General features: G+C 39.7%; 1 protein-coding gene across 2 annotated transcripts in view; it reads left to right on the top strand.

The window, feature by feature from the left end:
* Window positions 1–15,946, top strand: part of PARP8 (poly(ADP-ribose) polymerase family member 8) — a 117,452-nt gene that overhangs the window by 26,499 nt on the left and 75,007 nt on the right. Inside the window, exon 3 of one of the 2 annotated variants that reach the window (XM_027708644.1) lies at window positions 12,449–12,550. The exons of the other annotated variant lie outside the window; for it this stretch is intronic. Within the exon in view, the coding sequence (XP_027564445.1) occupies window positions 12,449–12,550 (102 nt within the window). The remainder of the gene's footprint in view (window positions 1–12,448; window positions 12,551–15,946) is intronic. 2 annotated transcript variants of the gene reach the window in all.

Below are 15,946 nucleotides of genomic sequence, written 5' to 3'. Positions count from 1 at the left end.
TCAGTACTTTAATGCAAGCTTATGGCGCACTGTTCTAGTAAAAATTGTATCTGGGAAAATCTATCCTGATGATTAAGGGGATGGCTGTCCCTTTATTTAAAAAATAGAAATGTTTGGCTAAAATTAAGCAAGTGCAAATATATAGGAATACTTTGTAATCCACATAGTTGGTTTTCTGATCTTGGCAGAGAGTCTAAATACATAGCATGTAGACACAGCTCCAAAATGGCTGTAGAAGTGCTTCCTATTCTCACAAGGCTGAAAAATAAAAGCTGCATCTCCATCTTATTGGTGTGTATTTTGTAGTTGCAGCTCTGTACTTGCAGCAGTGTACTATATGCTATGCGTGGTAAACCTATACTTGGATTTATATTTACAGGTTAACAGCTTCTACTTTGCATAATAAAAGACTGGCATAAGCCCTAATGAGGTACCAGCTGCAGGCTGGGCCCTCAGCCAAGACTCATTTCACATGTGTATGTCTTTGTGCAAGGGCGTGCCTTCCTTTCTCAATGCATGTCTTCAGATTTAGTAAGGTTTCTTGATGTGACACAGATGTATTCTGTCTGACTTTAGCTACTTACCTACAGCTGATGCTCCGATGAATTGAATCAATTGAAAAGTATATTATTTAGTACAACTCTCATTTTCTTGAATTAATATAGTATGTTATTCTTTCTTGTATTTTCTGTGTCATATTATTGCCTTTTGGCTTTGGTCATTTGATTCTGTGATGTTTGATTATGTGAAGGATGAATGATCAAAATAATCTGGTTGTCTCCATGAATTCTCTTCTCAGCTGTTTTGTTTTCCTCAGGGGAAAAAAATCATTTTCCCTTCTCTCTTCATTTTAGAGAAGGCAAGGAGTTACAAATCTCTCTTTTGTGTGAGCTTTTCAGATTCCTTTATTAAATCAATAGGTGCTTGTCTCTTTGAAATCCATTTCTAGACAGTTTATTGAAGTGGGACCATTTAGCCTGCCATGCCATATTACATGCTGCAGTGTTGTAGCTTTTGTTTCAGTTCTGCATTGCTATGTATTGAAGATAATTTAGCATTGCTGACATAGTATATACTTCTGTTTGAGTTGTGTCAATAATACATTTCCATGTGTAAAAAGATTCATTAAGAAAGGAATTTTAATAATGCATGGAGAAGGTAGGGGTTCTGCTAATGAACTCACTCCATATAACAAACCCAGTTATTTAAATAGGATCCATTTTAATGTGTTTGTAAGTAGGCAAAATGTAAAAGTTGTTTGGAACTTTAGGACGATCATATCAAATAGCCATAATAGCTTTGCATTAGTATTATAATTTAGTTATCATGGGGACAGTGGGATTTGGGGTTTGTGCTTTATTTCCTTACTTGACCAATATAGCCTGTGTGGCAAGTCTTAGGGGAACAATAAATATGCCTTCTATATCCTTAGGTTGTGGTGAGTTTCTTCTGCTTGCACTAGCGTTATTATTATTATATTTATTATTTGTTATCAGTTGCACTTAAATGGGAGTTGTTAATTCTGTGTCCTAATATGAATGGGGAAAAGAGGGAGAACATTAATTTAATACAGAAATCTGTGTATTCTCTAGTGAGGCTCATGCCATCTCATCCCCTGTAGTGCTTTTGAGTAAAGACTCTATAGTACTTGGAAGTATAGCCCAGGGAGGATTTTTATTGTGAAGTGCAGTTTTCAGCCGAAGTTTGTTTTTCTCTTGCATGAAGAGGCAAAAAAGTCCCCAGTGAAAGTGAGGGTGAGATGAATTTTAGAAGGATTGAGTAAACTGTGAGGATGGAGCAGTACTAGGCCTCTCTAACAACTTGCGTCAGTCCTGCTTTGCCATATCCTTGTTTCTCAGTCATTGACGTTGACTGAAAACTCGAGGAGAGCTGGTCCTACTTGCATTGCAGTTTTTGTTGTACAGAAGTGTTCAGACAAAGCTGTTACACTTCTTTCAGTGTTTAGTCTCCAGTGGTTTTAGTTACTGTGGTAGGATTTATCAGTAGTAATCTGCAGGAGTTTGAAAAGATCGTCTTAGTGCCTCCTACCAGAGTACAGGATCACTGCTGAGTTTTATTGCTGTCACCTTTAGGTGACTTATGCTAGCAGGATGGAAAATAATTGGAAGGTCTAGATCAGTTATCTGTCCAATGTATGTAGGTGAATGTACATTGAAGTCAGAAAAGCCATGTCATATGCATTATGTATTTGCAAAGTCCTTCAGGATCTCACATCTAAATCCATGACTTTTAGTGCAGTTTTGCTGCATATATTTGTGTGTTCCTATAGTAACAGACCTTGATTGAATGAGATTGTAGCTTTGTTTGGGTAGGTAGTCTTGTAATACATACCTGTGCAAGGCACAGGGAGCCCCATTCTTGCCTGAATTAATGTCGTAGAAGTAATTAATGTAAGCTGTTCATAATTAAAATCAGCTAAATTGTCTAATTATAGAAGTTTGTAAACATCTCAGTTTAGATACTGGACTAATATTATTCCTTATCTTACTTACTGTGTTGTTGGCAAGGAAATGGCAAAGCAAATGAACATCACTGTACCTGGTGACCCCTGGACTGTTACTCCTATGCCCTTTCTGCTTGCTCTATCTGGCAGCTCAAGGCAGCTTAAATTTCTTATTTTAGCCCAGTTTTTTGCATTTTATCTCCTGCTTCTGTGCCTGTTTTCCCTATAGAGTTCCTTTTATTATGCCTCTTTGCAATGAAATGTGTGGTTGGGTTGTTTTGTTATTTGGATCATGTGCATGAGAGCCTGCTACTGTGTTAAATATGGGATGCTTAGTCCACTCAGGCCACAGAGTACATCAGATTCCTCAGCTACAATTTCCAGGGTTCACTAAGTCCATACAAAAATATTTCAGCTGGAAGATATTTACCATTTTGATTAAAAACTCATCTGCATGAAATGTTTCTCATGGAACTTTTTGGTTTAGTGGAGACATGATTTTCAGTGGTTAAATAAGTTATGGGGAATTTTTAAACCCGTTCCATTTTGCATAATTAAGTATAGCCCTTTTAAAGTGCTATGCAGACCAAGAGAAAAGGCATGGATGCAAAGAGAAGGTGAAAAAATAAAATGCAGAAGGAAATTGGGAAGAAGGAGAGAATCTGATACGCAAATCAGGAAGAGAGGCTTCTTAGAGGAGAGAGGGAATGGGCAATTTGACAGTCTTGCCATATTAGAATGAAATGAATTTTGTCTAAATTAGTAAGTGATTAAAAGATCATAACATAAGAGAAATTTTAAAGCAATGTAATTTGAAGTGCAGGAATCCTTAGCAAAAGTGATTTTAATATTTCTTTCGTAAATAAATTTATACTTCAATATTGCAAACATAAACTGTTAAAAAATGCTTTGGAAATCTTAGCTTTCCACGAAATCTGTAGACTTCTATTTTTGTGGCCAACAGTAGTTTCCTAGTGTCTTTTGGTATTTGAAATTTAGATTTTAGAAACTGTCAAATTAATGCCACCAGATTTTACTTTTATTGTAAAAATATAATAACTTACACATTTGTAAGTTAAAAATAGTCCTGAATTTATTGTCACTGCGGGGATTTTTTTACAAGATAGGGAAGCAAGCTGGCATGGAATATGAATAGTACTTTTTCAGGCGGCTCAGTCCTGAGAATTAAATTGTTTGGGGATGTGAAAAGAGTTTTTTTCTCTCTGCTGGCTGAGAGTTATCTAGGCAGAACTCTACTGGAATTCTTTTCATAAAACCAAGTGTTGCACTTTGTCTGAACATCCTGCTTTAACTGGGGAGAGGGACGAGGATTTTTTTCTTTTAATCATAAAAGTAATCTCCAAGACCCCTTCAGAATTGTGTGCCATGTTTGCCATTGGGTTTCTTTTTGTTTTGTTTCTTTTTCTGTTATTGATTAGTGTGAAATATATATCAGCAAAGATGTTTCTGCTAGACTTCTGACCTCACCATATCTAAATGAAGTGTCAAGGGTGAAACGTTTCTCTCTCTGCAAAGGAAGTAAAAAGCTATCACTGAAAGTACAGGTTTGTCATAATGATCAGTTTGAAATTGAGGGTAAGAGAAATAAACCTTTGTCCATCCTTTTTTGTGTTAGGGCATGAAAAAAACCCTCTGAGACAAGAATTTGCAGATCATTCATAATTCTGCCTGAGGGTTCTGTTCTGACCTGCACTTAAAAGAAATACAGTTTAATACAATACCTTGAAAGAATGTTAAAGCTTTAAGCCCCATGTGGACAAATCTTGTGTTCTTCAGTGATAGATTGTTTTGGAAGTTCTCAGCTAAGGAGAGATTTGATATGCCTGCAAGTATTTTAGATGAGTTATGACTACTCATGACTAATATGAAATCTGAATCTGAATAAGACATTGTAGATGGCCAGTGGTGCAGTGAAACCTGGGTTCTCTGAAGTTGTACAGATTTTCCAAAACTAGTTGTCTTACATCTCTTGTCTAGCAGAGGATCTGTGTTTAGCTAGTATTTCTGTACTAGAGGCTCAGACAGATATGGACACTGTGTGCTTCAGGTTTATAACTGTAGACTTACATGGTGAATGTATTCTATTTATTGTGGCTATGTCCCTAATCCTAGGAGATATATTGAGGGTAATTTCTTTGTGAGGTCAATGTAGAATAGCAACTCATACTAGATTTTCTTGGCTTAGCACCTGCGTTTGTCAAGATTTCAGAAGTGAAAAGGTTTACCAAGCGAAATAACCCTCCATACATGACAGCTGTCAGTGCTTTGACTGTGTCAGCAGTTTCAAAATGTTTGAGTTGGAAATGAACAGAAAACCTTAGTGCCTCTTCTGATGCGCTTTTTTGCACTTTGGGAGTGCTCATGCCTGTAGTGGTTTTTTGGTGGTTTTTGTTTGTTTAGGTTGTTGTTGTTGTTCCTTCCTTATATCCCACACATATTAGTCAGACTATTTGGTGTTCCCCACCGTTAGGTCTGCAGTCAGTAAGAAGTGGCTGGGTTACTCTCATATTGGGAAATCTGGGAAATAAAGCTGTGGATATGTTTTGGTAATGACTTGAGAGATAAAGAGTATGAAAAGGCATCTTCAGATCTGTGTTCAGATCAGCAGCCTCTGGGTTGAGGAGTTTATGCACACACTGATTAGTCTGTCTGTATCTTTAGGGCTGCTCGCACAACTGCCCTCTGAAAGCACCACTCTTTTGAGTATACCTGTGGTTGCTTGTGAACATTTTGGCCTCTGCCTGAAAGCACCTGTCCTCTCTTAGTATGAGCAAACCTTGATCCTTTCCCTTTATAAGTGTAAAATCAAAGTCAGTCTGCAAGACTATACTATCTCAGAGATTTATGAACCATGTCAAATATTTGTTATTGGACAGGTTTAACTGAACACCTGTGTTTTCAATGTTTCTAACAAAGAGTGGACTTGGTGCTATGTAATGTTTAAACCTGAATAAATAAATAAGTTTATCTAGTAAGGAGAGAGCACGGGAAGGAATTCCTGAGTTGTCACAGGCAACCTTATAAAGTAATGACTTTTGCAACACCGCAAAGCATTACAGAAAATTGTGTCAAAGTAAAGAGGGGCACTTGAGTTTCAATTAATATATATTCGTATTTCACTGAAAATGAACATAAATGATTTCCCTCTTAAGCTAAGAATGAAGCAAATCTTGCTTTATATTTACATACAAAGGGTAGAGGTAATCTGCATTTGGATGGCCTTCTGTATGGCCAGAGTAACTCTACCTCCTTCTATGTCCAGAAATATTTCTTTGTAATGCTTGCTTTTTCTATGGTGGCAAAGAACAAAGTGTACTGGCCTCCCCCTCACCCGGCCTCATCCTCTCCCCTCTGAGTCAGGCAGGGAAGCACACACGGATGAGGGTAAAATGGGTGCAGGATGCAGTGTGGCTCTTCAGGTTCTGCTGGAGGGATACTGGAAACTGGAGGTGTATGGTAACAGTGTGGGACACTGGAGAGCAAGAGGTTCCCAGTACTTCTTACCACCTGATGAGAGCTTTCTGATTCCCCTTGAAACGAGCTCCCCCTAGACCCCAACCTTTCAAAAAACCTCAATTTTTCTGTCACCCCTTTCAACTCACCAGCGTTTCATTACAGTTGCTCTAGGGTGAATGCTTTACCATTGCTGGGAAAGACTCTGTGCCTGTGCTGCTGAGAAACCATGAATCAGCTTGCTCAAGGGAAGGAGGAGGACATGAGGAAATCTCCTTTTATGACGAATCTTCCCACACTTCCTGCTGTTTCTGTTTTGGGCATACTGGTTCAGAAGCTGTGGGCTGTTTTCTGCCTGGCTCTCAGTGTGTGAAAATTGTTCCTTTCCTAAGAGGGATCACCTACTTGTCCTGATACCAAGTGTCAATATCCCACGCCTTTCCCCGTCTAGAACAAAAGGGATAATCTTTCATCTCCACTCAAAACTGGTGTCATGGGGGGGAATTCTGGGACAGGAGAAAGCTTTGCTGAGCTCTGTAGAGTTTCAGAGTCCAGCAATGTTGCAGAGGTTTTCTGAGTCAATCCTTACTCTGAGAAGCTGCTGTTTAGTCTAATCCTGTGGGATAAATATATTCTCATTAAATTCATAAGAACTCTGATTCCAACTTAACTAAATCATGACTGGGCTTACAACATTAAGAGCAAAGAATTTTTTGTAAATAACTTACCGTCCATTTGAGTAGGTTGTGCAATAAAAAAGTCCCACATCTGCATCTGTGTTTGGAAGGTCAGATTCTGAGGGTGACCATAATAGTGCTGAAATGATTTTAATATTAATAGGACTCTGGATAAAACTGATGACAAAAGGATAACAATACTGTTCAGTTCACTTGCTGGAAACATCTTGCAAGTGCTTCAATTCTGTTTCATGCTGGAGTTGAGAGCTGCTACAATAGTGACAGGAGGAGAAAAATAGACTTGCTTCGTCTCTGTTCTTCCACCCACAGACGTTCCTTGGTGTGGAAAATGAGTCATCAAGAAGAGATATTTTTACTTTGCAACAGACATTAAAGAAACGTTGATCTTCAGACAAACCGCGTGCCAATTGATTTACCAGTCTAAAGGTCTGATCCTACTTGCACAGATCTTATTTCCTTTGGAACTGCTGGGACATCACAGGAAGAGGCGACAAACACAAGTTCCCCAGAATTCACAGTGAGCTCAGATGTGGCTCCCACTTTGGCAGCTGTATGACATGGCTGACCTTAGGGCTATGCCAAGCTCCTGGGGATTTTGAGTCTTATTTGGAAGAAATTGGGGTAGATCCTCAGCAGAGATTGTTGGTTCCAGGCTCCTCTGTAAGCACTGCCTGCTGTGGCATCATGGGTCTGGCAGGTCAGGGCCTGCTTGCCGGCTCAGCCTCAGCTGTTAGATATGGCCAGGGACACTGGTTGCTTTTGGAGATGGAGACAGCTTTCAAGCAGTTTTTGAGAAGTGTCCTGTTGTAAAGTTAGCATGAACTGATTCATGAGCTGGCCCTTGGTTTGAGAACATAATCATGCAAGGGGAGGCCATGGGATGCGTGGGGAGGCTGCTCTTTACCATTTGAGAACTGGAGCACTAATTTAATTTGTACCTTATTTCGAAGTATAAAGCTTCAGTATAATGAGTAATAAACATAGGCTTTTCATCTATCATTTTCAAAGCATTTTGCAGAAGGGGAGGAGGGACCATAAGGCTCAAAGCCATGTAAAGGAGTTAATCAGTTACCAGGTGCAAAGCTTAGTCCTCCTCCTCATTTGTTTTTACTGACCCACACTTTTATCCCTCTCAGCTCTTCAAAGGCGCTGATGGCTCGGGTTAACATAAAGCTACAAACCTGCAAGTGCGAACTAGTATTTATCACCCCAGACTTGTTTTCTGGCAAGCCAATGTGACTTTTGATTTAATATTTCTTTCTCCAGTAAAAGCATAGATAATTTTACAGTTTATAAGTTTATATGTCATTATTACACCTTTTACTTCCTTTTACTTTTGTTAGTATTTACTCTCAGTTATAAAGTTTGCACACTTGGAAAGATTTCTATATTCTATATTGGGTTTGCATGACCAGGCTTTGGTAGCAGGGGGGCAATTAGGGTTGGCTTCTGTGAGACGCTGCCAGAAGCTTCCTTCATATCTAATGGAGCTAGTGCCAGCTGTCTCCAAGATGGACATGCTGCTGGCCAAACTGGGCCTATCAGAAATTATGATAACACCTCTGTGATGTTTAAAAAGGAAAAATAAAAGTTACTGCATAGATGTAATTGCAGCCAGATAAGAGAGGAGTGAGAGGAACAACTATGCAAATACCAAGGTCAGCGAAGGAGGTAGGAGGAGGAGGTGCTGCAGGTTCCAGAGCAGAGATTCCCCTGCATGGTGCAGACCATGGTGAGGCAGCTGTGCCCCTGCAGCCCGTGGAGGTCAACGGGAATGCAGAGATCCACCTGCAGCCCGTGGAGGAGACCCACTCCAGAGCAGGTGGATGCCTGAAAGAGGGCTGTGAACCTGTGGGAAGCCCATACTGGAGCAGCTCCTGGCAGGGACCTGCAGACCTGTGGAGAGAGGAGTCCGCACTGGAGCAGTTTTGCTGGTAGCACTTATGGCCCTGTGAGGGGCCCATGCTGAAGCAGCCAGTACCTGAAGGACTTCACCCCATGTAAATGGACCCACGTTGGAACAGTTCTTGAAGAACTGCTGACCGTGGGATAGACACATGTTGGAGAAGTTTGTGGAGAAGTGTCTCCCGTGGGAGGGACCGACCCCACGCTGTAGCAGGGGAAACACTTCTTTCACTGAGCAGCAGCAGCAGCATCATGTGATGAACTGACTGTAACTCCCACTCCCTGTCTCCCTGTGCTGCTGGGAGGGATGAAAAAGGAGGGAGGGGTGGGGGGAAGGTGCTTTTAAGATTTGTTTTACTTCTAATTATCCTGCTCTGATTTTGATTAGTAATAAAATTCATTTAATTTCCCCAAGTTGAGTCTGTTTTGCCTGTGATGGTATTCAGTGAATGATCTCTCCCAGTCCTTGTCTCAAGGAGTCCTTAACTCATGAACCTTTTGTTTTATTTTCTCTCTCCTGTCCACTTGTGGAAGGGACTGATAGAGCGGCTTTCGTGAGTACCAGGCATGCAGCCAGGACTAACACATTATGATAACTGATCTTTGGAAGTTTGTGAGCTGTGAGGATTATAGTTAGGATATCCTTAGCCGTACTTTGGTGGGTATATAGTTCTTTCTTTATGGATATCACATGAGGAGTTGATGCTTACTTGTGTAAATCCAGCACAAAGACTGTGTCTGTAGTTGCCAACTGTGGTAGCCTGCCAGAGGTGAGGCTGACACAGCTCCAAGTCCCTAAGCTGGTAGTGAGGTGGAGCATGTATTTGCAGTAGGCATGATGTGCATCTATATCTATAAATGCCCCACCCCGCCTCCTGTCCTGTTCACCAGCTAGTCCAGCTTGCTGCTCATGAGAGGCCAGCCCACACCTACCCAGTGCATGGCAAGAAAACAAGAGTCCTATTGACACAGGACCAGCCTCTTTAATTTCCCTGTCCCTCTGTTTCCTCATGCTTGTTGCCCTCCAGACCACCTTTGCCCACCTTTTGGCCTTCCCATTACAAGTCTAGCATATCCCAAGTGCTATTCCCAGGAACTTCATGAAGAACCTCATGAAGTGTCCCATGCCCTGGCAGTAACCTCTCAGTCTACAAGAGGCTGCAGGAAACGTCTCCCATTGACACCCTGTGCTGGGTGTCAGCTGTAGCCTCCCTGACACTCCCTTGGACAGGCCAGGCTGTTGGTGTTTCTTTGCTGACTGCTGTCACTGTGTGTGGAGATGATCACTTAACTTACCAGCAGCCGGAGTGAAGTGCCAAGTGCCCCCATTTCCAGTACATCTGTTCAGTGCTTCCCACTACCAGCTCCAGGGAGCTGCCTGCTGCTGCCAGTGGCTTCAGCTGTAGACCTTGTTGTCATAGGTGTCCATGGTGTGTGAAAACTGTGAGATCTCCCTCAGCTGCTGAGTCGTACTGACTCATCAGGCTGTTTCCGGATGGCTTTATCTGTCTATTAATAAACCAGTGTGCATTACTTTCAGTTGTGCCTAGGCAGGGCTGAACTCCTTGAACCCTTGTGTCTGTTTATTTAAATTAAGTATGATTTGAGTGCCAACTAATCTGGGCAAATTATCATTTTTTCTCCTTTTTTTTTTTTTTTGTCTTCTGCAGTAGCTAGATCTCTTAATGGATCATAAGCATATGTTCACTTGCACGTCTCAAGTGAAACATCTCCTGAAACATCTCCTTGCCTGATCCTCTATGGAGCTTTGTAACCACATGAAAGTAGTTTTTCCCCATGGAAATGGATGTCAGAGCTCCCGTTGAGTTTAGCAGCAGTTCAATTTAGAAATGTAATTGCTAGGCATTCCCAGTTCATGGCACTCTCCATGTCTTTTCAGTCCCACACATTCTTTGGGTTAAAGCATACCTACTCCTTGCCCCTCTCTTCCTCTGCCCTCTTCTGTAGAAGAAGGGCTGGCATGTTGTTTTCAGTTTTTGCTTAAGGAAAGCCAGTTCATTTATCCCTGTGGATTTGGAAGAAGAGGTGCAAAAAGACAAAACAACCTTTGGCTTAGAATTCTGTTCTTCTGAGGGCATAAGGTCACTGAGGTCACTGGAGGGATTGCCTGACCCTAAAGAGAGGAATAGGCTCCTAAATTAAATGGTTTATAGGCCTGGACCTCCAGTTGTCTGGATAGGTTGTACCCTCTTTGTTTTCCTATTCAGATTTAGATTCAGACTAGTTTCTGCTTGCACAAATACTTTGATGAAAACGAATACAGCTCAGTGGAAATAACACTGTAAGAGTAATTGATGCCTTTGTTTGCCTATTGTATTTGGTACATTTACGGTATGCTGCATTTCTGTTTCTCTTCTGATTTCATAAAGTAAATATAGTACATCAAATTAGATTAGCGTCATTTTACACTTACTCAGTAGTGGATGTAGTGTCCTGCAGGATCTGCTTTTTATTTTTAAAACAAATTGAACAAATGAAACATAGTTATTTCTCAGTAATTTAATTTCTTTCTAATTATAATTTTGGAAAGCAAGTGGTTTTGATGTCAGAAAGATGTAAGTATGCATTACGCTGATGTTCATTAGGTTAGAATGACCTGGTGAATTCACAGAAGGTGAGGGACCTCTTCTTTAAGAGATTGAATTTGAATTACTGTAATTTCTCATGAAAGCTAGGATTCACTAGTGAAGTATATCAAACAAGAGCAGTTTTCTTTCACATATTTCAGTGTCATCTGAATGTTCTCAAAAGAAACAGAAGAAAATCTATAAACAGAAGATTTGTTTGTCAGCAAATTAAAGTCATTTAACTGTCTCTCTATGATTTTTTCTTCCAATTTTACTTGTCAATTTTCTGTAGCATGGCTGTATCTGCAAGCTCCGTATTGGCCTTGTCACTGCTGTAAAGCTTTTGGCAATGATAGGATCAGTGGCTGTGCAACTGTGCTCATGCTCAGTAAAGTCTGCATTGTTCCAATTTTAAGAGGTGTAGCTATACCTCTTATTCCCAATGGGATTACCTCCTGTTACTATGATCTCTTTTACTACTTACAGACATAACATTAGTAAAATCTCAAGCTTTTAAAAAAATTGAACTGTTTACTGCTCATCTAATTCTCTTTGCAGGCAGTTTAGCAAATGTGAGGTCAGTAAAATCCCCTTGCTCTGAGAACCAGTGGCAAGATGGTCAGCTGCTGTGACTATGTTTAGTGGAAGTTTGGTAAAAAATATATAGTTAGTTTACTTTCAAAAGTAAAGCTAAAAATCTTTATTTTATTAAAAATTCATAACAATCACTTTTATGTGAGCCTTTTAACTTTGTTATCTAGAAAAATAGAAGTGGCAGGTTTTGCAGTTTGTGGAGGAGCAAAGCAGTGTTGTCTGTATTAGTTGGATTTTCGTTGCATAATGTACTCGCTGTTGGATATACATAGCTAAATTAGGCAGGTAGTAAATGTAACTTGAGAAACTGTAGCAAAAACTCAGACAACGCTAAACTGCCTCTTGGGATCGAAAATATCTGTATTTCCTAGGAGACAATCACTGTGAAAGACTCATATCCTGTAGATAACAATAGTTTTGCCATCATTAAAGAACTTGTTGTGAGAAAAGATGGTTTCCATCTGGTACCTATAATAGAATAGATCTCTAATTATCTAGCACTGACTGACTGTGGAACTGACAAAGTTTAGTGTTATTCCTGGATATTTGTCTCCCACCTGAAAAGCAGAATCATCCAGATTGGAAAAGACCTCCAAGATATCAGGCCTAACTACCAATACAGCGCTGCCAAGCCTCCCACCAGACCACATCCCCAAGTGCCACATCCATGTGTACTCTAAATTCCCCCAAGAGATGGAGAACCAACCTCCCCACTGCCATCCTAGGGCAGCCGTGGATTTCCCACCAAGGCATTGTCCCAGAACTTTGATGATGTTTCCACAGGGGCAGAGACCCAGAGAGAATGCAGTTGAGAACAAGAGCAGTAGGTACGTTCTATGTTGGTCCACCAGCTACAGAAGTTGGGAGGGGGGAAGGAAAGGCTTATTTCTCTTACCTTCAACTCAACTGAGTTTTGCATCTGAGTAACAGGTAAGGTGAAGTAGTCAACGATAAGTTGTGTGGTGTTGGATTTTTGGTTGTGAGTTGTTTGTTGTTTTTTTTTTTTTAAAGCTTGAATTTTTTTTGCTTTCATTACTAACCCCATTATTGTTAAATGTTGTAATTAAAGCTGTTTGATCTGATAGAGTCATTTAGGCTAAATTTACTTTGGATTTTCCTTTGAGCGCTGAGGATCCTATCCAGCAAAGTGCTAAGCATCCTATGCTCCCACAGCCTTCTCAGTAGGAGCTGAGAACACTGCACGCCCCAGAAGATGACTGTCATTGTAAGGCCAGGTCACACACACTCTAACATAATTTAAAAATAGAATGAAGCTTTTCAAATGTGCTTTGATTAATACATCATGGGCTCTCCTACAGTAATAACTTCTGTGGCTTAATATATCACTGTAAGTATTTTGTTAAACAGTAAAATCTTGCTATATTTTTCAGGCCCTTTGCTATATGTGTCCAAGTGCAAAAGGAGACTGCTATTTTTCCTTTTAATTTTGCTGGCGCAAATGAGTGGTACAGCTTTACTGTTCCATTTCACCCCACGCAGTAATTTCAAATAGTTATCCCACTTCTCTTGGGCTTAATGATGCTATCAGATGATGGACAGTGACTGACCTTTCAAAACAGAGGGAACTATAATCTCCCTGCAACTAAGCTCCTGGTTTTCTGTTCTAGAAGGAACAGCCTTCGCAGTAACCCTGTAGCACCTGAGAAGGCTTTGAAAGAAATGGAGGTGTTTATTGATCAAGGTGTACGCATGACTCACATCACCAGTGCTTCTGATGATAAACAGTTGTGTAAGTAGGTGAGCAGTTTAACCCATGTTGGCTTGGAAGTTTTCCAGGGGAATTCTTTTGAGATTAAAGTACAGCGTACCCACCCACTTGGGGCAGTATTAGCTGAAAGTTTTGTTTTGTGAACTCTCTTCCCTCAAGAAGAACTCAAAACCCCAAGCCTCAGACTTAAAAAATAATCCTCTCAAATCCACATATTTATGTTGTTTTGACTTGTAACTACTTGTAACTACTTGCAGTTTGGTGTTGTGTATGTTTTGTGTATCCCAACATGCCTGAAATGACACTTTGGATTTTGATAAAACTGGCCCAGATTTTAAGATGTAGATGTCTGAAACAGATTTTTTTTTAATCTCTGTAATTAAGTTCCTCTGTACAATGGCCTCAATAAACAGGATGACAAGCATTTGCAGCTGCATTACTGCTTCCAGTGATGCTTTCTCTGGACTCTACACAATGCTTCAAGTTATTGGAAGTGATTGTGATGTCGGTGAGACATCAAGAAGGGAGGGGTTATTCTTTGGTGTTTGATCCTTTTTTCTTTCATTCGTGTAGGTTAGTTGGTTTTGTTCTCTTCGTGTCATCTAATTGTTCTTTACATTAAATCTTCATAGTTCTGTCTTTATTAAAGGCTCTAAGGAGGTCTTTAGATTAAGACCTCTGTATTGTGAAAGACTTACTTGTTTTAATCTCACATTAGTGTGTTTTCTGGCCACGTTTAATTCTCTTAATTTACTAGAAATGCTTATTAGTAGAATGCCTGGTTACAAAACTTAAGCCTTCCAGGTTGTTTCCCATCTTCTGGATGATTTCCAAATTTTGGTGATCATTTTGGTGGGTGGGTGTGCTAAACTGTACAATCAGAGCAAGCAGTAAGGAAAGGATGAAGGGAGGACATCGTGTCTGACATTTTTTAATTCCATATTTGCTGATGAAGAACCTGACAAAAGGATAAACCTTCACTTTTTTTTTTTTCTGAATGAGAGTTTTGCCTATGGAATTTCATGGAGCCAAGATTTCATTCAGTGGTTTGAAAAGCATGTACCAATTTTGAGTACCTTAGCATGAGTCACATTTTACTAGTTTCTTGGCGGTATTTACATGCTGACTTCATAAGCGGTGCTTAGGTAGTCAAATCACTTTTAAGATATCTAAATTTCTATTGAAATACGCAACAAAATGGAAATTGTCATACCTTTTTGAGTGTGCTGCATTATCTACAATGGTGGATATGTACTGAAGGTATTTTCAAGGGAATATAAACAGTTTAGTTTTCTAACTGCCATTTCTGCACAAGTATTGTTGCCTAATTTTTTTTTAAATGTGGACTATAACCCCTTATTTTTCAAAACTGCCAGTGGTTCCTGCTGATTTCTCTTGGAGATGTGGTGGTTCAGCACACATGAAAGGTAAATCAGTGTCTCTAAAGCTTTGTAGTTACTGATTGCTTTTTGAAAAACTCTGCATTTTTTCTTGCTGGGAGGCATATAGCAAGACACAGCTAGGAATAGAAGTAACTCTGCCTTTGCCAGAATACGCAGGCTTCCTAAACCAGTGCTTCATCTGACATGTAATTAGTTTTTTGAAAAGACAGGGATCTAATTAAGGCTGGTGAAGAGTTTTTTTAATATCTTTTCAAATTAAAATAGTATTTAAAATCTTAACTACATGTTGGGGTAGGGTACTAAAATCATCTGTTGTTATTTGTTCTATAATTTGCTTAGCATTTTCTATATGAGCATCTACCAGATGATATTCAGATATGGTTGCTTGGGTATAGTATAAAATTAATATTCTGTGAACAGTCATGCATCCTAAAGAATTCTTTGGCTCAAGAACAGCCCATGATTTATAAATTATTCTTTTTATATGAACTGTTACTAAATATACCTAAATGCAAAAAAAAAAAAAAAAAGTTCAATATGCTTTCTATTGCATTTTGTCATGAGGAAGAAACCAGATTATGTGATATTCAGAATTAGCTAAAATTCATGAGAAGTTGGTGGAAGACCTGTTTCAGATCTTAGCCAATACTGCCACTTCAAATGCATAAAAAACCACTTGATCTGAAAATCCTTGCTGTCCCCTGTTATTCTGCACACCACTGAAATACAGTACAGGGGTGTGCTTTTAAATTTTTCTCCCTGAGTTACATTGAGAGTCATCAACGTCATCTTCAACCTACAACTTTGCTCTCTGAGCTACCAGTGAGAAAACCAAGTAATGTTTCACTCATTGATATTTTACTCATTTAAATTAGCAATAGGAAACATAGTTATTAGTAACCTGGCCAATGCAAAATTTTTCCATTAATTTTACTTAAACTCCTTTTCCATCCTGACTTTAAATGGCTATGCGATTAGCCCTTTACCCATTCCCTGGGAGACTAATTCATCATTTAATGGGATTCTCCATTTCTGATAGGTTAATTTCACATGAATATGGCTTGCCATTTTCCCCTGGGCCATCACATAAA

This window comes from Neopelma chrysocephalum, unplaced genomic scaffold, assembly GCF_003984885.1.
Source record: "Neopelma chrysocephalum unplaced genomic scaffold, ASM398488v2 Primary Assembly neopelma1_96446, whole genome shotgun sequence".
NCBI lineage: Eukaryota > Metazoa > Chordata > Aves > Passeriformes > Pipridae > Neopelma > Neopelma chrysocephalum.
The sequence above is the reverse complement of the archived record's forward strand: the minus strand, read 5'-3'. Positions and strand labels throughout refer to the sequence as shown.